Consider the following 19,990-nt stretch of genomic DNA (forward strand, 5'->3'; position numbering starts at 1 on the left):
CACATTCATGAAGCGCCTGGCTTCATCTAACGTATAGTTAGCTCCTCCATCTAGAGCATGCCACTACTACATAATAGTTAGGCGACATCGGACATTTCCGTAGCCGCAGGTGTTGTGCGACACGGTAGATCTCCCATTCCCATCGGATTGCAATGTTTTTGAATGTGTTGAACAGACTGTGTGCATGAAGCTAGTAAAAAACCAGGGGATGGCCATCCTCTTGGTAGACTGGCTAACTGGAAGTCTTGGTTAGCTCATCATATGCTAGATCTGCGTTTCAATTCAAAGGATGGAGCTTGGGCATGCACCACCAACCTACCATTATAACTAGCTAGCTAGTTAGTCGGCTGACTAGCTAGCTACCCATGATGATCTGCAGCACAAGATGTGGTGCATCGTCGCAAACATATATAAAACATGGAAAATGACAAGACGCTATGTCACATACCGAAGGTCCATGCATCGGCTATTTCCACAGCATGAGGGCAGCTCAAGCGGCCCAAGCTCTTTGTGCCACCTTCCCAGCACGGTCATCCGTAAAATATGCAGGCATGGGACCCTGATCACGCTGCAGGAGAACGTTCCATGGTTCCGAGGTTGCAGGGTTCCCCGATTTGTAGCGTCGGTCACCGAAAGGCTCAAGAGCCCACACTCAAAGAAATCGAAAGATACATGTAATGGGGTTATAGGTAAATAAGCGATTGTGTTCAGCTATAGTCATAATCAAAGCACCGCACCAAGTACACGGCAAAAGAAACACGCAAGTACAAGGGGGAAAAACAGCTATATTAAAAGGCAGATGGTGTACAGTGCATGAGGATCCCACAACCAAACCATTTCCAAAGGCTTCCTCAGATGGAAAACACCGACAGTATCCAAAAAGTCGCCCCCAAATACCCGGTGTAAGAAGCAGATAACACCATTCTTTTTGAACATCCAACCATTAAGTCCATAGGCCAAACAACCCAGCAGGGCCTCGATCGCTCGCCGCGCCATAAAAGCATCCCCTTGTACCAGGCTAATCCAGACAAAACCAAATACAAACCGCACAACATATTTCTCCGAAAGTAGGACATAGAGAACAGCCAATATAGAACCTAAGAACCCAGCCCAAACAGGACGCCGGTAATGCGCCCGTCTAGGCCATACCAAGATATCGAATAAAGCAAAAAGCACAAGCTTAGCTAGAACAGCGGCGAGCGTTCAGGCAAGAAAAAGAAGAAGCAAGGCTGGAATTAGCAGACCACGACCGAGAGCGTCGGAAAACCAAATAAATGCAAAAGACATTCCAAAAATCCGTTTGCACTTTGTAACCAGAGCCCACCTTAGAACCAGGCACCACGCCAATGCACTGATTTTGTTTTCAAAAAAAAAAGGGAATGATTACCAAGCGTTTTCCAAGTCCACCCCCCGATGCAAACCCGTACAACAAATAAAATAAAATGATAGTGTAATTCACACCATCCTTGAAACGCCATGCCTTACCTCCAGTACAAAGGAGGAGAAAGGAAAGGATAGATAATTTTAGGGCTTTTGAAATTAACCCCAAACAGATGCTTGGACGCCGAGGGAGCCTTTCGACCTCCAGACGCCATTGCCGTTGCCCCATCCAAGAGCAACATTGCTGGATTCCTTCTTTCCAGTATTTGAAGCTCCGGCGGCCGATGCGTGAACGGGATTGGAGGCGGAGGATGTAGCTATAATTCTATCATTAGTACTTGCTTAACTTCACTAATGCTGCAGTGTGGTTCGCAAATGCGCCCACCACCTCTGGAGGACCAAAAAGTCTTACCTAAAGCTGAGTTTGGAGCCTGGCTAGAGGCCGGCATAAGGCGAGTGCCAATGGGGCCAACTGCCGTGTTTGGCATTTTATTGCTACCTTGGCGGGAATTCGGGGAGTCGTTGGCAGCAACACCCGGGGATGAGGTAGAAGTCGACTGCTGATGTTGCTCAAAAACATTGTAGGAAGTCTGGCTTGCGTTCGGGGACGAGGTGCTGTTGGCACGTGATCGAGGTTTCTGAACGGCTCCGGATTGGGCACTTGCGACTCCGGTAGGGTGTTGACCGGGATTCTCCGAGCCAGGTTGACCGTGGACCTGGCTAAGACCGCCAAATGGATCCACTCCTCTGGGAGAGTGTCCTTGAGCAGCGCTTGCGGTCGTATTCGGGGCACCCGAGGCCTGGCGATCATCAAGACCTCCGTTAGGGTAAAAGGAGGCGGAATCATGGCCATACAGAGCACGGTGTTGACGTGCAATCAGTTCGCGTCGGCTTTCTTCGCTCATCGCAGCAGGACTCATGGAACGATCGGACTTGTTTCCAGACATTTCGGCAAGAAGGCCTTTCCCAATTCATAACAAAGTTAAGATATAAGTACAAACCAGACCAACATTAAAAATGACCAAGGAAGTGCCAGCGAGGAACAATAGTGGGAGGGGGAAGTATATGCCGTATCCATAAAAAGGCACTGCAAAGAGAAGAAGAAAGACTGGGATGGTGATTCTCGTCACGTACTTCGGTTATATTGTTGTTCTTGATGATAGTTGCGGAGATCCCTCTCCCTTTGCGCCGCCAATCGGCGTTTCGCCTGCATCATCTGCTCTGCTTCGTTGGGACGGCCTTGAAAACGCTGGGCAGCATAGAATCCTTGCAGATTCGATGCCGAATGGGGGCGGGCGGCATCGTAGTCGCCGACAGAGTGATGACGGGGAGGATGCGCTCCGGCCATCATGCGCGGATCTACATTAACAGTGAGCCTGGTCCATTCAAGGCTAAGTGAACCTAGAAGAGAACGCCTACCATAATCGGCGTAGGGACGACCGGTAATTGGGGGCACTGAATCCCTTCGGGGAGCAGAGTTAAAGAGCTTCCCACTCTTTACCAAATTGTCAACGGCACGGTCAACCTCTTCAAGAAAGTCAGCTCAACGATCGATATCCGGAAGAACCCCCCGCAAATTTCCCAACAGTGACGCTGGTTCTGGAAGACTGGCTGAGTACAGCACAGGATTGCCAATGACTATGGTATTTGCCAACTGGAATGGCCTAGGGAGTGTAGAGAGAGGGTTTCATACCGTCAAACTGAGAGGCAAAGGCCGGAGAGTCGTCACGTTGGGCAGTAGAGCTCGTGCCTAGAATAGTTGGAGGTTTAGTGACGACTCACACCTTAATTGAGTAGAGGGGGGCCAGCATACCAGATCGGGAAGGCGGAGCGGGTTGCTCCCACGATCCCTGACGCACGGGAGCCTGCCAGGCCTGAGGCTCGTAGTATGCCATAAGCACGGATTAGAAGAGCAAAAAAATCAGAGTTTGTCCAGGAAGCCGAATCCGGATTCGTGAACAGCCTGCACGCAATAAAGACACCGAGACCCAGCCGTAATAAAAGAATGGATGATGAGGTAAATTCGTAACCGTCACTGCGTGAAGAGAGAGGAATTAGCAAAAGCAGCCCTAGAATATCACAGCCTGCAAGGACAGGTAGGATAGTTGAGGAGGAGGAGGATTGATTGATTGCTAATAGAGTGTGGGAAAAATAGGTTTTGAGGTTGAATTTTTGCGTTTGTGCCAAATTCCAGCAGCGAAAGACCATCACCACCACGGTCATCCACAGCTGTGCAACAAGCAGAGCGGTAAACACCGGACACCCTCGACACTCACCAGCAACCACACCGAGAGAGCTCCTCCACCTCACGCAGGGGCAATGGGCTTGGTCCCTCAGGCTCGTCGACGGGGCGGGCGGCGCACTCGAGACGGGAAGCCTTTGGAGTCGGTCAGGGGAGGGGGGCCGCAAAAGAGGGAAGGCGGGCGGGCGAGGGCGGGTGACGGCGGCAGCAGAGGCGTGGCAGAGCGAGGGCAGGCACAGCGAAGGAAACAGAAAAGAAAGGAGGAGGGAAAAAAAAGGCGACGCAGCAAGACGAAGCGAAGAGAAAAAGCGGCGACGGCGCCGGTCGGGATGGAGCCCCCCAGCAACTTACTCCGGCGGCCGTACGGTACCGTTTGTGACGCCGCCAGGCTCGGCGATGCGGCAGGACAGGTGCTGACAAATACGCGCTGGGAAGTTACGCCGTCCGTCCCATACATACGACCTTACATACATGCATTACATGCATCCAGGACCCCCCTGGCCAGCGCTGATGCTTCGCAAGGTGCGTGGATGCCGGCGGTCCTCACGCTGCCAGAGACGCCCGATGCGCGCGGCTGCGGGCGTGGGCTCCGCTGCACTGTGCTGCTGCCTCTCGTCGAGCCAGCGAGGCGGGCAGAGAGCGAGTCGTGCGAGACCCGAGCCAACCTAACTGCCTAGCTAGTTGGGAGTTATGTTGGTGTAATTTCGCCAAGCTGCGGGTGCACGCTAACGTCGCAACCCTTCGCGGTCAGACGATGAAGCGCTCGAGTCAGGTCCGCGGAGAGGCGGCGGCGCTGCTGAACACAAGTCTGGGGTGCAGAGTGCTGTGCTTGCGTTGCGCTCTAAGAGCCCGGCAACAGCGCCTGGCCTCGCAGCTCGTTTGGGGTGCTGGCGGGTGGAGCGACCGATCTCGATATGGATCAAGCTCGCCCATCGCCAGCCGGAGGATGCAATTGTGCCTTGATTGCGAGAAATGACGTGTCGGCGCGTGCCTCGTGCCTCGTCTGCCTGGATGGCAATCCTGACCAAATATTAATATTAACGCCGGTGGCAGTGAATCCGCGCTCTCTACTCCGTAGGTACGCTGCCTCCGCTCCTCGCCCGCACGCCCCCCAAGGCCCAAGCCGTGACGGAGTGTCGACTGTCGAATGGTGGCCAGTACTAATATTAGAGCCCACTATTAGCAGCATTCGCTCCTCGGATTCGAAATTAGCAGGGCTTGGAGACCCCCAAGGCCCATCCATCATGCCGCTGGTCGTCTTGCCACGGCGCTTGGCCGCGAAGCACCCGCGGAGGATCGGGTTTTCGCCCTGCCAACTAGCGCCCGCGCGATGGTTATTCTTGTTTTGTTGAGCGAACATGGTACTCCGTATGTATGCCCATTTATTTTATTAATCTGCACGCCAGCAATAATAATGATGATGATCGGCTGGAAGCGTCACTTTCGAATGGCTAGCGGGGATGGCCCTTGTTGCACAGGGGATAACTCCCCCCAAGGTAACATCTTGCCCGCCCCATGGCTTTCTCGACCTTCAGCGGCTGGAGTCAACGACAAACGGTGTCCAGAGCCCAGAGACACACGAGCCTGTCGCCCAAGACCCCCAAGTGTTTCTGGATTTCATCCTCCAGAGACAACAAGAAGAAAAGGTGCTCCCCAGACACACATACACATAGACAGGATGCCCTTCTCAGCGTTCACTTTGGCCTTTTCTCCCCCACCTCAAACTGCTGGCATCTGATTCCTCAGCATGCACTCTGTTGTTAACTGTGCTCTTGTTCAAAGTTGCCCCCAAAGCATGTCCACCAGGGCAGGCGACTTGAAGCGGTCTGGACTTTGTCCGACGCGCAAACATTCTCAGAGTTCCTCCCCCCACCTCGCAGGTCTGATGCCTGACGCGGGTCCCCACTCCCTGCCGCCACTATGACTTGCTTGCAACCCTTCCATCTTGCTTCCAGAAGATGCAGAAAAAAAGGCAAGCGGGAAGACATCCTTGTCTTTCTGGTCCTCCAAGCCTGCAGGCGGAAATGCAGATCGCGATGGGATGGGTATTTTCCCCCTCTTCGTTTATTTTGGTGCCATCTGGTGAAGTACTCTCTCCGCACGACAGAGTGCAAGAGAGACTGGGAAAGCCACCAAGGTCACGTTGTCTGCATCACTCCAGTGTGGAATTCTCCAACATAACCCATAGTCACGGGGAGGCAGATCACAGATGCTTTTGAGTGGGTATATTCCTAGCTAAGGACCAGATGTGAAGATGAAAAATTGTCAGTACTTTCCCGGATGGGTTGGATTTCTATGTTGAGTACTCTGTATGGAAATTGTACTTCGGGGCCAGTGTACCTACCGAGGCTGTGTGGTCCTGAGTACCTTGCACTAGCGGCGAATTTGAACTCCACTGCCTGTCTTCACTTCCAGAATGACAAATACCGTTCGAGCAAACTTCTGGTAGAATGCGGTTCAACAAACCATTCAATAGTCAAACATATGGACATACATACATATAGCTATCTACCTTAGAAAACATGCACAACAACGGCTTTGCCTTAGCTATTGTCTGGCGGCTTCTACAGCTCTCAATGGCCCAAAGTCTCATCAGCCCCTCATCTCGAAATTGTCCCCAATGCAACGCCTTTAGGAAGGCCTATGTGACTTGCCTCTGCCGGCGATAGTCAAAGAAACTAGAGAGTTCTTAGCTTCTCGTGATCATATCTTAACTTAACCCATTACCATTTCTTATTGGCGCCAAATACCCTGTTATAGGCAATGTGCCTCCAAAACCTTGTCGAATACAGCTGTGGCTGTATTGATATGAGATGTATGTCTCCGTGCTTTGAACTCTTTCGACTGGGACGTTATTGCCCCCCACAGATTAGGAGAACCTCTACGCGAGGGGTAAGAGGGCGGTGTAATATATGTCTAGATATCTTGGAAGATACAAGATTCGGAGATGCGAGAAGAATTAAAAATAGCAATCGCAATCTAGGCGGCCTTTGGGGGACGAAAATGAAAAGAATCTGTAGACCAAGACGTCCAGAGTGAGCATGAATGCAGCTAATTGGCATTGGATGAGGTTACATAGCAACATTTTTGCCGGATGGCAGGATGATACAGACATGCAATGGTAATTCGCGCGACCTTGAAGCTTCGCAGAGGCTAAATTTCTATTGTGTGGCACATTCATTGTTCTGCCTGCGCGTCTGTATACATAACCATGGTGTGGAAGGACATGTTTTCAGCCCGGTAGTCAAACTCTATTCCAAATGCATCGGAGTAAGTGAGGGTTCGTTCGATAAAGGCAATCCAGATTCCACGGTTGGGGACTCCCGAGGTCTAACTAGTAAGTGTCGCGAAGTCGACGAGCTGCACCCCAGCCTTATGCCTCATGCAGCCGAGGAAAAAGGCCATCCAATGGACCGCGAAGCCACAGCTCCATGCGGCCGGAATACAAACCATGAAACCATCATGGAACTGTGAGAACCAGTAACCGTAGTCGCTGGCGGGTACGGTAAGCTGGGCAGCGCCAGCCCAACTCCTGGTTCGCAAGATGGATCCCGTCTGTTTGAAAAGCCTCTCGATGAAGGGAAGCGATATACGGAGTAGATGAGTGAGTGCCTATGGATCGGGCGAGGGGGCACACAGCTATCCGACCCTTGCTGTCTCACGACGGGCTTTGTTCTTCGAACGACCGGCGAGCCGCCGCAAGAGGCAAAAGGGTTCCCGGGCGAGGAAGCTCAGTGGCGGTGATAACAATAATGCCCACAACGGCCCAGCTCGAAAGCAGACCCTGGCCAGCAGCAGGTCAAACGGCGGCTGGTGTCTGGAAGCTCCAGCAACTGCTTGGTGGAAACGAGGAGGAAGTTTCACCACCACAGCCGCCCAGGCGTGATTGGCCTCCAGAACATGTGACACGCCTGAAAACGTCCGCCGGCGGGCTGGAGGTTCATAGGCCATTTGTCAGTTTTAACCGAGCGCGAAACTCAGCAAAATGACAAGAGGGGAAAAAAGAAAAGGGAAAAGCGTGCGTGCTGCGACTGCTAGGATGTGCCACATGTCCCATGGAGCGACGCCCGTGGGGAGAATCCCGTGGAACAGGGCCAGCGTCGGCGGTTCGCGGGCCAAGCGCTCTGGCCTTCCTCTCATTATGGTTGTTCCTGCGAACGGCAATAAGAACAGCTGTTGCAGCGCGCCCGGGAGCGACGATGTGGAGGTAGGCTTTGGGGGCCAGCTGTAGGAGGTGAGCAGCGTAGGCGAACGGCGTCTGCCTCTCGTCGCTGAGCAGCTTTAGAGGAACCGGCGCCTACCAACCCATCGACTCGGTACACACCAGCATACATATATACAGTCCCAACACGAGCAGACAGGCGGGATGCGGGGAGCAGACTGGGCAGGACATAACTTGGCTACCAACGACTCTCTGGTGGGAAACCTCCGCCTTGCATAGGAACTAACGCCCTTTCCTGGCCGCATAGCGCGGCCAGCTGGCCCTCCACCACTACCAACGCCGCAGAGAAGGAAAAAGAATGGGATAGGGCGACGACGACTGGCATCCCGGCCAAACCTTCGCTATCATCCAGTCGATTGGAGATTGCAGCACGGCACAATTTACGGTGTAGTTTACGGCGCAGGTGTTGCTTTTTATCCCTCTAGAGCCGTGACTCAAGACGCACATCCCACCCGGAAAACCTTCGTCTGGATAACACGCAGGTGATATTGGTGCCAATCAGAGTAATATTACCTTCTGTTCGAGCACCCCCCTTTTTTACGTAGCAGAGCGTAGCCACACAGTGCCCCCCGGTCAGTAAACGCCTATACCCCATGGGCATATCGTATGGACGCTGGATGAAGGGCAGGCCTTGGCGGCGCGAACAGAGCAGCAACAGTTGAGAACCGCGCGGCCCAGGAGCAGTCAGGCAGAGAGCAGACCAAGAAGATGCTGCTGCAGCGCCCTTACTAGCCGCCTGTAGTGGGTGTGTGTGGATGGGTGGGAGAGAGTGAGTGTCTTGCGCTGGTGGTGGTGCTGCGTCGGGGTCAATACGACCGCCGTACCGTACCGCTTAGCTCAGCCCAGCGAGCCGGCGACGGCGTCGGTGGCAGCCGCGTACCAGGGCGGTAACAATACGACTGTCCCCTCGGGGTGCTGGGGATCGCCCTCTTGGTTTTCTTCACGGCCTCCCTAATTGAGACCACCGTCAACCCAGCGGCAAACTATCTTCTGCACCTCCTATCCTCCGCACAACCAATTCACCATCTGGTTCCCCTCTGTTGGCTAGGAGTTGTCTTATCGCCCTGCATCGTCGTCTTCTCCTGTCTGCATCACCCGCCTGCAGTGTGTGGTTCTGCTCGCTGGTCACAGATCCCCCCCTTCTGTTCAACCTCTCGTGTTCTGCATTGGATGTAACATCAAAAATCCATACGCACGGCGTGGACACTATTGTTAACCCGGACAGCTTCATTGCGGGCTGCACCGCCATCTGCCATTCCATCTCTTCTGGAAACCCGCCTCTCTGAGGACACTTTGGCAAGGTAATCCCCCCCCATTCCTCGAGCCTCCGCCAAAATTCCCTCGCTCCACCGTAGTCGATAAGGAGACGTCGGTGAGACTACAACTCTTCACTTCGCACAATCCTTCTGTTCCCCCCTATTTTTTTTATCTGGAGTTCACTCTTCCTTCTCTCTTGCGTTTGGATCGTCAACTTTGCCTTCGTGATGGATTGTACTTACTCGGCCTTTATGGCATGGTTCGTTTAGGCGCCTCGTCGTCCACCTTCACTCCCGACAGAGCTCCAGACCGCTCCTATCGAGTCTTTTTTTCCTTAATCGGACAATATACACTACTCTGGAATTCGGGCCACCTGCTTAGAGAACCCTGACGGCGAAGTTCGCGTTCTTGGCACCCACGGTTGACTGGAAACTACCTTGGCCGCTCCTTCTTCAGCGTTGTGTGACAACGTTGGGGGTGCCTCATGGGAGCGGAGGTTTATGGGGATGCCGTATCTTCTCACACTGAAGGTGACAGCTCACCGATAAAGTCTGAGACGTCGACAAATATGTCGTGGCCCGTACCAGCCGAAATTTCGCCGCAGCATTTACCTATCCTTCCTACCCACGCCGCTCCCCAATCAAACTCGGTTCCCGCTACGCCTTTTCATAGCCTTCGATTCTCGTCCCGATCCCGCTCCAGATCCCCCTCGCCCAATCGCAGTCGCGGTTCGCCTCATTCCGCCCATTCTGAATACAACCATATTTTACCCCACCGAAAGCAATATGGAGGCTGTAAATATGAGACTGCCATGTCTCATTTCAGAAGGCGGATGCCATACTCATTGGGTGCTGATTTGTTACCCGAAGAGCTCTCTCCGCAGCAGGAAGTGCTCGGTTCGGAAGAGGAGCGGAAACTAACATCAGATATGAATGAGTTATACAATACTCTACTGCCTTCACAAGAGAGTGAAGAACGAAGAAAGAAATTCGTTCAGAAACTCGAGAGCCTCCTTAACACGAAGTGGCCCGGGAATGACATACAAGTGCATGTTTTTGGATCGTCTGGGAATAAGCTCTGTTCGAGCGACTCTGATGGTACATGCGCCTCTACTGGGGTTGAAAATTTATAATGCTGACCTTCTTATGCAGTGGATATTTGCATAACTACCCCTTTTAAAGAACTGGAACAAGTTTGTCTCCTAGCCGAGTTCCTTGCAAACAGTGAGTGAATCCCTTACTCATGATCAAGAGTTCCTATCGCCTAATATATACGCAGATGGCATGGAACGTGTGGTTTGCGTTTCCCACGCAAAGGTGCCCATAGTAAAAATATGGGACCCAGAGCTTCAAGTTGCATGCGATATGAATGTCAACAACACCTTAGCTCTAGAAAACACCCGGATGATTCGTACCTATGTCGATGCCGACGAAAGGGTAAGGCCGTTAGCAATGGCTATCAAATATTGGACAAAACGACGGATTTTGAACGATGCCGGTATGACTTTTCCCTCTACCCCTTATCGTCGAAGGATCATTTGCTAATCATAACAGCCCTTGGTGGAACTCTAAGTTCGTATACATGGATATGTTTAATCGTGAATTTTCTCCAAACGCAATCTCCCCCGATCCTTCCAAGCTTGCAACAACGTGCTATCGATAAGCAGAAAGTTCAAGGGAAGGGAAATCCCTCGCCTTCTTTTGACGATGACTTGGAGACTCTTGCCGGGTTCGGAAAAGAAAACAAGTCGACTCTGGGAGAGCTTCTATTCCAATTCTTTCGATATTACGGATATGAACTCGATTACGAGAAAAATGTGATTTCCGTCCGTGAAGGAAAGCTTATATCGAAAGAAAAAAAGGGCTGGCACCTTTTACAAAATAATCGGTTATGTGTCGAGGAACCTTTCAATACGTCGAGAAATTTGGGAAATACGGCCGATGACACGTCTTTTCGTGGTCTTCACCTTGAACTTCGCCGAGCTTTCGAAGCACTTTGCAAGGGCGATCTAAAAAGGTGTTGCGAACAATACGAGTATCCTCCCGAAGAAGAGCGGACTTGGGAACGGCCCGCACCACAGCCTCGGGCGATTCTGACCCCTATGCCTGCTGGTCCTTCGCGTGGTGGCAGAGGTGGTGGACGAGGTGGTCGGCATGCCAGTCATTACAACCGCGGTCCCAACAGTATCGGTCGCCGAGCTTCCAACGCAGCCAACAGGAACAATTCCAGACCTGCGAACCCTAGCTTTACTGCTGATATCGCGCTTCAAGCTCAACAAGCACAAAATATTCTTCACGATCATCTTTATCAGCGAATTCAAATCCTCCAAGCCCAAGAGCATGAACTTCGATTACAGTTACAAAACCAAGCACTTATGACTGGTAGACAACCGCCAACTTTAATCAGACAGCCGTACTTACAATTTCCTCTTCCGCAAAATGAACCTCTGCCACCGGATGAGCATCAGAGAAACCGGTCGGGTTCTCTAAATCAACCCCCTCTAACCGCTCCTATTCGACAGAATGTATTTTTCAACTCTATCCCTGTTACTTTACCTGTGGTTCAAGGAACAAACACGAACCCTCCATCGCCCTCTTTACCTTCCGCCGTACCCGATTCGCGGCGCAATCACCGCCGATCTTCAGTTGCTGCCACCTCTCCGCGAGGGTTGCGGACCCAGTCGCAGCCTCCTCGTCCTTTACCATCTGCCATTATCCCAACTATTCCAGTTTATCATCCTGTGATGCCGCAGGATATGGGTTTACGGCGATCTCCTGAATTCTCTCAGCGTACCGCAGCTGAAGGGGATGCCTACGTACCAAATGGCGTCCCCATCTCAAGGTCAACCTCGATTGACGAAAATCTTGCTTCAGAATACGTTGGTTATTACGTTGGTGACACTGTTCAAATTCCTAGGCCGTATCAGAACCACTTGGTGTCGCCTTTACCAGGGCTTATGGTTCCTGGTTACCTGAACAATTCTCCTGAATATAGACCCTATCCAGCCCCACCGGATCCGTCCAACAATTCCCCCGAGCATCTCACTCACTTGAAAGCAACATCGCAATTTCCTCAAGTTCCACGACTGAACCGATCGCAAACTATGCCTGACTGTGGCCCATTAATTATAGATGGCTCGATCCCTCCTAGCGAACAACGAAATTCGATGTGCAACCATTCAACTGATCAATTTATGACTGATTTCAGCACATCGTCGTCAGCTGAAAGGGTGTACGACACACCTAGAACCACCCCAGATACTCTATCGCAGGGCCTTCACGAACGAGGTTCTTACGATGATCTATTTGGTAGCAGCTTTGAAGCTCAGCAGGGCTGTCAGAATTCTGGTCATGTCAATGGATGGGGGTCTGGTTTAGATCACAATGATCTTGCTGCTACGGGCCATATGGGCAGGGTAGAAACGTTATCGGAGCGTCTACAGAGATTCCAGCTGTCTGACCCAAGTTACATTCCGGACACATCTGGAAATGCAGATATCAGCCAGTATCGTGGAACCCAATATCTATACCCCGTAGATGACCAGCTCTCCGCTATTCATACAAACGGATCTCCCAAAGACCATCCTACACAACTTATCAATGCTCTTCCGACCTCAGAGAAGGAGTCGCGCGTTCTTTCACCTACAGTGAAACACACTATCCATAGTTTCGACTGGGAAAGTGCTAATAACGCCTCTTTCAAGCCTAAAAACAAGGTACACGCCTCCACCCACACTAATGGGGATTCTGCAGAAAAGCAAGCCGAGTATAACCGAAAGGTTAATGGTGTAATTCCTTTACACATCGGCTCTACTAACGGACATCATGTTCCTGCTACAAATGTCTGGCAAACTACGAAGCGGAGAAGTAAAAAAGGACCCAAAACCTTGACAGAGCAAAATGATTTCAAGACACGAGTAGATTCTTTGTCAACAGACGAATCAATGAAAAAAGGAGGCTGAAATTTCCACTATGAACAGCATTCCATAGGGAACAGCTCATTGTTGTTCAAAGGCCCGTGCATACTTGGAGTGTGCATTCCGTCCACTTATAGAGGGCAAATTATGCGGGACTCCTACAAATGAGTCGTAACTAAGGTAGAAAACGGCTGTTATTTGGTATCCGCACTTACAAAGTAACGCCGCTTTTCGCTTAAGATGCTCTCCATATGGACTGGTGTTTAATGGGGGCCAATTATGTGGACTTGTGTCGTCTCTGAATGGCTGTCTTGATCATATTGGTTTTGCCGAATGTTTTCGGCCATCGAATAAAAGCTGCTGTCTACAGGTTTGATCATAATAGGTCTATATTTCCCTTGATTTCAGGGAAAACGAAAATAGAAAAACAACTTTGTTCCGGGAATTCTGGTATAGATTCTAAGACATATTTCTTTCCGTTTGATGATAGGTTCAAATTCCCATATTGGTGATGCTTCGATGTTCTTCGTTTTCCACAAAAAAAACTCTTTGGAATTCAGGCCTGGAATGTCTTGATGATATCGTTTGTTGACCCTTTTTCCTGGCGACGACTTGTTTTAGTTGTCCAGACAGATACCGTTGTATTCGAAATTCCTTTTTCGGCATCAGCATGTTGAATACCCATCCGTACCCTCGCCTGTATTTGTTGTTTTTTTTTTTTCTTTTCTACCCCAACTTTGGGCTCAGGATTTGACTTTTCAGTGGTATAAAGAATTGCATGGCCTCTTTGCCCCCAGCGAGTTTTTTTTTCTCTTTGATTCTACCTTATCGAGTCCAAAATTTGTGCAAGTATAAAGATTTATCCCGGGTTGGCGTTTTGTTTGCTACATGAACCGCCACCGCTTTGGTGCAATGTTGCAATTTGAAAGGATGTTGAAAATTTGCCTGCTCTACGTGCCTCGTCTTCATGGTTCTGGCTCCTCATGCTTGTGCTTTGACGGAGTAGTTTATTTATGAAGTCGAATCGATTGAACAGAACTTGATTCAAATTCTGCGGGTCTCGTATTAAGTGCTAGCTAACCTACGGGTTTCTTATCAGGCATTAAAAAAAATTCTGAACTGAGAGTATCTTTGTGCGAATCTTTTTATTTTATTTAATTTTTTTATCCGGAACATACAACGACCTCAAGCTTATCACACCCGTGAAGGCATATTCAGGTATTCTGATAGAGTATTTGAATAAATTGAAAGCAGAGCTCAGACAACTCCCCTGAGGTAAGATGACGTTACATAGATGCGGGATATTTCCCAATGCAATAATTGCCCCACATGAAGGCGCTGTATTATGTCAGCATGACCGACCCGCCACCGTGGTTTTCCACGTGGATGGCTAGCTTGGCTTGGCGCTACCGGACAACCGGCTAACTAGCTAACCCTAAACCTCCAAACCAATTTAGTTGACGATCAGGGGAGACAACGAGGGGGAAAGCGGCGAGGATTGCTGCTGTGCATTTGGCATGCCATCACTCCAGCTGCGTTTTACGCCCTCTCATCGCAATGCGCCGTCTCGGCCCCTATCTGAAGCTACACGATGCCCTTGGTGTCGAGTATACATGCGGCTTTTGCTCTAAGACCTGCTATTCCCTCCGCGCTCTCAGACAGCACTGTAAGGACACGCCTCGACACCCATGGTGTACTACTTGTCGCCGTGCATTTCGAGACGAGTCTGCCATAGGCCAGCACAGGCGCTTCTCTTCGTCCCACAATATTTGTCGCTTATGCGAGGACGATTACTCTGACCAATCCTTACTAAGGAATCATGTTCGCACGCATCACCACCCGTGCACCGACTGCAGTGTATATTTTTGGACTTCATCCGACCTATATGTCCATTCTGCGGTACATCATTCCGACCCTTCCTCGAGGTGCTCAGGACCTGGGTCGATATCCAAAGTTGATGAGCACAAAAGCACTAGTCGCTATTGGTGCTCAATCTGCGATAGAAGCTTCAGAAACGAAAATAATAGTCGCATGGTAGGCAGTCTTATATATTTAAATTCTTTTTAATGCGCCTAAATACTGATCTGCTTGTCTTTCCGCAGCACAAAATTGCTCACCAGCCCGCAACGATGATATGCTACGGGTGCAATGACCGACGATTTTCCAGCTTTTCAGCAATGTTAATCCACATGGAATCCGGGAGATCGTGTAGCAGCCAAGTAAACAAAGAGATTCTTAACGAACTTGCTTTTCGCCCTTGGATAAAACGATTTTATACTATCGGCAATGATTCTTTATTCCCTTATCTTTGTCCTACTTGTGGTGATATATTTGCGACACTCTCAGGTCTGTATCAGCATGCAGAACGGGTCCCGCTGTGTGAAAGTACCTTAGCAAAGTCCTCTGGGTTAGGACTCCTCCAAAGGTACCTAAGATCGAAGCTGTTAAAACAGTTGAATACAAGTGTTAAGACACAAACGATTGAAGACGAACTTCCACATGCTCTAAGAGTTACGCTTCGTCTCGCTCTTTAACTACACCATATACTATTCCAAATAGCTAGAAATCGAGTTTGTTTAACGTTTAGTATTGGTTTAACTTAAATATGCGTACATATATACATAGAAGATATATTCCTCATTTGACAGAAGTGCTTCGAGTTTTCGACTACTCCGTACTGCGTTCATAGGCTACAGAACCCTAACCCCCCTTTTAGGAGAAGAATTAATTTCTAGAAATCACACCTGACGTATGTATGTACAAACATACTTGCATATTATCATAGGATCAAAAATTTGAACTATTTTTGGTTAACATAACCATCCCATCTAACATGCTGGCGGGTTATGTTAAAGCCATACTCTGCAGTATCATGGGGAGTGAGGTGCATCCGAACTCTTAATGCATCAAAACGTAAGTTGAATATATAGTACATCGAAATATGTGTTTGGAGACATGGTTTTATAGCCCAATTAAAACACCGTAGGAACGCCAGGGCCGACGAAAAATGTATAATTCTACACCGCTCATGCAAGAAAATTATTCAAAACACCAGAAATCAAGGGTCGTCATCGATATTCACAAGCGCTTTGGCCAATTGTGGAATATCTGACCATGATTCAAGTCTTCTGGACAAAAGTTCCCCATCGGGGGTACAGAGCATTTTCAGATCGTCCCCATGTTGTTGCAGAGGCTGAAAAACACGGACCAAAGAAACCAAGTATTCAACTAATTCTCGGTCTGCTGCTGTGTACTCCATGTTCGGAGCGGCTAAACTGCTGCGAAGGTTCTCAATAATGGTATAAATATCAGCCACAAGAGGCACAGTTGAGGGCAACTCCCTCCGTAACGCTGCCATAATGGACCAATGTATTCCACCGAGGTGACCGATATCAGCAGAGGCATTCGCAACCATCCTGACCGTCTTAGCATCGAGCTTCCTTGGCGCATTATCATGGTTGCAGGCGAATCGCATAAGTCTTAAGGCATCTTTCGGTCGATTTTCTGCTATTAAGCTAGCACAAGTTGTGACTAATACCCGGTTGTTGATAGGTCTGGCTTCCTGAACAAGAATATCGTAAAAATTAGATATCCCTAGTGCTAGTGCCTCCTCTTCTGAGATGTCATTGCTGTAACTTAATATCCGTTTAAAAAAGGGAAGTAGAGCTGTGTTATCGAGCATTACTAACGCATCCATATCAGTTTCGAGGGTGTGTTTTGCTTCCAAAATGGATCGATCCCGAAGAATCATGGCAGTGACTGCTAAATTTAACTCTAGCGTGCTCACTTTTCTGCCTAGCAGCCTAATTTCTTGAAAGCGCCCTACTGCCACACCCGGCGAACCTTGCTCTATGTGGTATATTAGATGCTCTTCAAGAGGGACAGCATAATCAAAGGTCGAAGGGCGGGATTGGAAATCGTACGGTTTGCCCCTCAAAAGGTTATTTGGCTTTTCGCGGATGGTAACATTTGGGACTCTCTGCCTTCTATGAAGACGTCCAAATAACCTACTCATCTCCCAGATACTTGGGGGGGTCCATATACGTCTGTGCTGTGACTCCGCCAGCTTTAGAAGTTTTTCTTTATCTAATGTGACGGGCCAATTGCCGTCTTCGGCGGTTTTTATAAGTTCAACCATCATTTCCGTGGTACCTTTTTGGAGATAGGTCCGTACGATGTGATTAAAAAAGATGTTATCGGGAATGATACCAAAGTTTTCAATGCCACGAAAGAAAAAATCGCGGATTTTAGGGCCAGAATGCACCGCTGAAAATTCCAAGAAGACTCGGTGGAAAGTTTGCAGCATATATCTTGACCCATTGTGAAGTTCGTGGAGTTTTTCGAGAATGCGAAACACTTCCTCCCATTCGAATTTCAAAGCTTGCTGACGTGCCATTTTGCTTAGTAGTCGACCAGGAGGACTATGGTCGTATCGAGCCTTCATATCTTCTATCAAATGCACTATGGATTTTGGATCATCTGCCTCAACCAAAGCTTCCAACATACCACTGAAAAAAGGTCGCGAAAGTTCTATTTTGTTTTGTCTCAACATTGTTGTCGATGCATCGAATTGAGCCTTAACTAGTTCAATGTCGCCGGTTTTCTTCCAGAGACCAAGAATGTATACATTGCACAGACTACACAGTTTGTCGTCCTTCAAAAAGCGAAATACGAACTGTTTGGCGTCTTCTAGTCGGAGGCTGTGGAGTAAACTCGTTAACACCAGAGGCCGAAGTTGTTCTGAAATATCAAATGTCTCGGAATGTTTAAGGTAAATCTCAACCACCGCTTCTCGCTTCCACTGAGTACCCAAAGCATGAATCATCGCCTCCCAGGACTCCTGAGATAAGGTGAGGGCAAAATCCATCCATTCATAAAGACGATAAGCAAGATTAAAATGACCAGCATTTATGGTCTCATTGAATAACCGAAAGCAAATATCTTTGGCATTTTCAGATACATCAGGCGATGGCTGGATGTAAGTTAGAAATCGCTGAGCGGCTGTCATGAATTTGCTCGCGTCAACGAGCCTTTGTATTGATCCCTCAGTTCCTGATCGTTTTGTGTGGCAGTGGTTTGAGCGGTTCGTATCAGATGAATCATGGTTGTGCCTTTTCACCTGGGTCCCGGCCTGTTCTTTAGATTGCAGTTCGCTTAATAGGGCACTGAAATTATCCTCCGCTATCATGGGCTGGCCAACGGGTGGTATCCGAACATTTCGTTCCACCTTCAAGGACCCGAGAGTCTGAATCCAAGACAAAGAATCGTCCAGAGTGTTTCTTTCCCTGGGACTCAAGCGCTTGGTCCCAGTCTCCCTGTTTCTATCCAATTCATCTATACGCGGCGGGGCTTCTTTGTTAGCGGCTTCTCTGGTATATTCTGGTCTGAAGGATTCGGTATCCAGATATTCCCCCGATTCTGCCGCTTCCATAATGCGGTTGAGCGTTGCCCGCCTTGCTTGCATATTGTAGTTTGGACATGTTGCGCTTAAGCTTCGTTTGCTCTCCAGAAGGCATTCCGCGGATCCAATCCGCCGATTAATTTCGTAGGTAATGGTGCCAACCGTGACAACACTCCCTACAGCTCCGACGGTCGAGCCGGCTAATGCTAAGCGTCGTACCGCACCAGGCGCTCTTCGTAGGCAGAGGGAAGGTCCGGGCACAGGGCGAGTGAACATTCCGTGGAAGGTCAAAGGGTCGATCAAGAGTGCATATTTTGCGCCGCATCGAAAAATAGCGCCGGCATTGGCGTGCAGACGAAGCTGGTAGTCGGCACCGCTGTTGGCGAATCGTGAGATTTTTGCTTTTCGCCGGATTGACTACATAAAACCACCCGGGCAGGTGTTGATGGAAGCTCGGTAGAACTATTATCCGAGATATTCCGAATCCCACACTCCAGACCGCCAACTCATCCCACCCGTTGGTGCTGTGCACGATACGGAGTACTCCGTACACATATCCACCCAGACATGACTGCATCAAAGTCCTCCTATTTCGGTATCCTAGTCATGTTCTTTAAGAATAGCTAAATCTAGCCCAAATCCGCAGTCACTCCCGGAACTAGAATTGAAGTCTGGTTTACTAAAGAGTAGAGGTGCATACCTCCCTTAAAGGAGTATTTATATGGGCTTCCTACCTTGGATATTTTAAGCTGCAATCCCGGCATACGGAGATAATGATACCTCAACAAGCGTCTTGGATACTCAATGCATTCCAAATCCGACTTTTCGCTGGTATAATTCCTGCTTAAATCCCATGTTTTGCGTGCTATAGCTTTTCTGGAGGCGAAGAGCTTCGATCGTCAGACCTGCCATGTTGACTGAAATAGAAGAGCACCATCATCGCTGTGCTGCTGAGTAAGAAGATATGAGGGTTGTTTAAAAGAAGGCCAACACTTTGTGTTTGATATTTACTTTGGAACAGAGAATATGGCTCAAGCAAACCTATTTACCCTGATAAGGTAAATGAATTACGGCATGCCTGGACGGGCTGCGTTGACAATTTTTAAAGAGAATAAAGTCGCTGTATATTTACCCCGTTTCGCTTATTCTCTATCAGGAATAAACATAGTCTGCGCCCCTCTTTTCTTTCTTTCTTTCTTTTTTACAATACAGGCTGAGATGGGTGTATGTGTACCTGCAGCTCTTTCCGTACAATCCGGACCAACCAGGGTAGCTGATCCCTGCCCCGTGTTCTCAGTCTTTAAGGATGCAGAATTAGATAGTTACATGTTGGTGTCGATGCGCTAATATACGAGAATACACTCAAGGGCAGTTGCAAGAACCGCCATTCCGGTTCATGGGTAAGAAGACGCAGTTATATTTAAGTCTTGATACAGAATATTATCGTGAAATTATAATTATGTACGAATGCACAATGTTTTGAGGTCGGCCATCTCGTGTGGAGGGCATATTCCGCATACAGAATGCGCACATGCTGTGATAGCTAGTTTCAGCATTATCCTCGCCTGTCAT

General features: G+C 49.2%; 3 protein-coding genes across 3 annotated transcripts; 1 reads left to right on the forward strand and 2 right to left on the reverse strand.

Annotated features, from left to right (window-relative positions):
• Window positions 1-1,539: 1,539 nt before the first annotated feature.
• On the reverse strand, window positions 1,540-3,275 carry LOZ57_001046 (uncharacterized protein; the record flags this gene model as incomplete). The annotated part of the gene is made up of 6 exons (XM_049250139.1): window positions 1,540-1,697; window positions 1,793-2,341; window positions 2,515-2,739; window positions 2,800-2,907; window positions 3,074-3,130; window positions 3,194-3,275. 6 exons carry the CDS (start codon window positions 3,273-3,275, stop codon window positions 1,540-1,542), a joined length of 1,179 nt encoding a protein of 392 aa, XP_049111299.1.
• Window positions 3,276-9,912: 6,637 nt separating this feature from the next.
• LOZ57_001047 (uncharacterized protein) lies at window positions 9,913-13,062 on the forward strand (the record flags this gene model as incomplete). The annotated part of the gene is made up of 4 exons (XM_049250140.1): window positions 9,913-10,198; window positions 10,253-10,324; window positions 10,380-10,598; window positions 10,655-13,062. 4 exons carry the CDS (start codon window positions 9,913-9,915, stop codon window positions 13,060-13,062), a joined length of 2,985 nt encoding a protein of 994 aa, XP_049111300.1.
• A 3,013-nt stretch (window positions 13,063-16,075) lies between these two features.
• On the reverse strand, window positions 16,076-18,694 carry LOZ57_001048 (uncharacterized protein; the record flags this gene model as incomplete). Its single annotated transcript, XM_049250141.1, has 1 exon — window positions 16,076-18,694. One exon carries the CDS (start codon window positions 18,692-18,694, stop codon window positions 16,076-16,078), a length of 2,619 nt encoding a protein of 872 aa, XP_049111301.1.
• Between the last annotated feature and the right edge of the window lie 1,296 nt (window positions 18,695-19,990).

The sequence above is a fragment of the Ophidiomyces ophidiicola genome (assembly GCF_022830035.1).
Source record: "Ophidiomyces ophidiicola strain CBS 122913 chromosome Unknown scaffold_2, whole genome shotgun sequence".
Lineage (NCBI taxonomy): Eukaryota > Fungi > Ascomycota > Eurotiomycetes > Onygenales > Onygenaceae > Ophidiomyces > Ophidiomyces ophidiicola.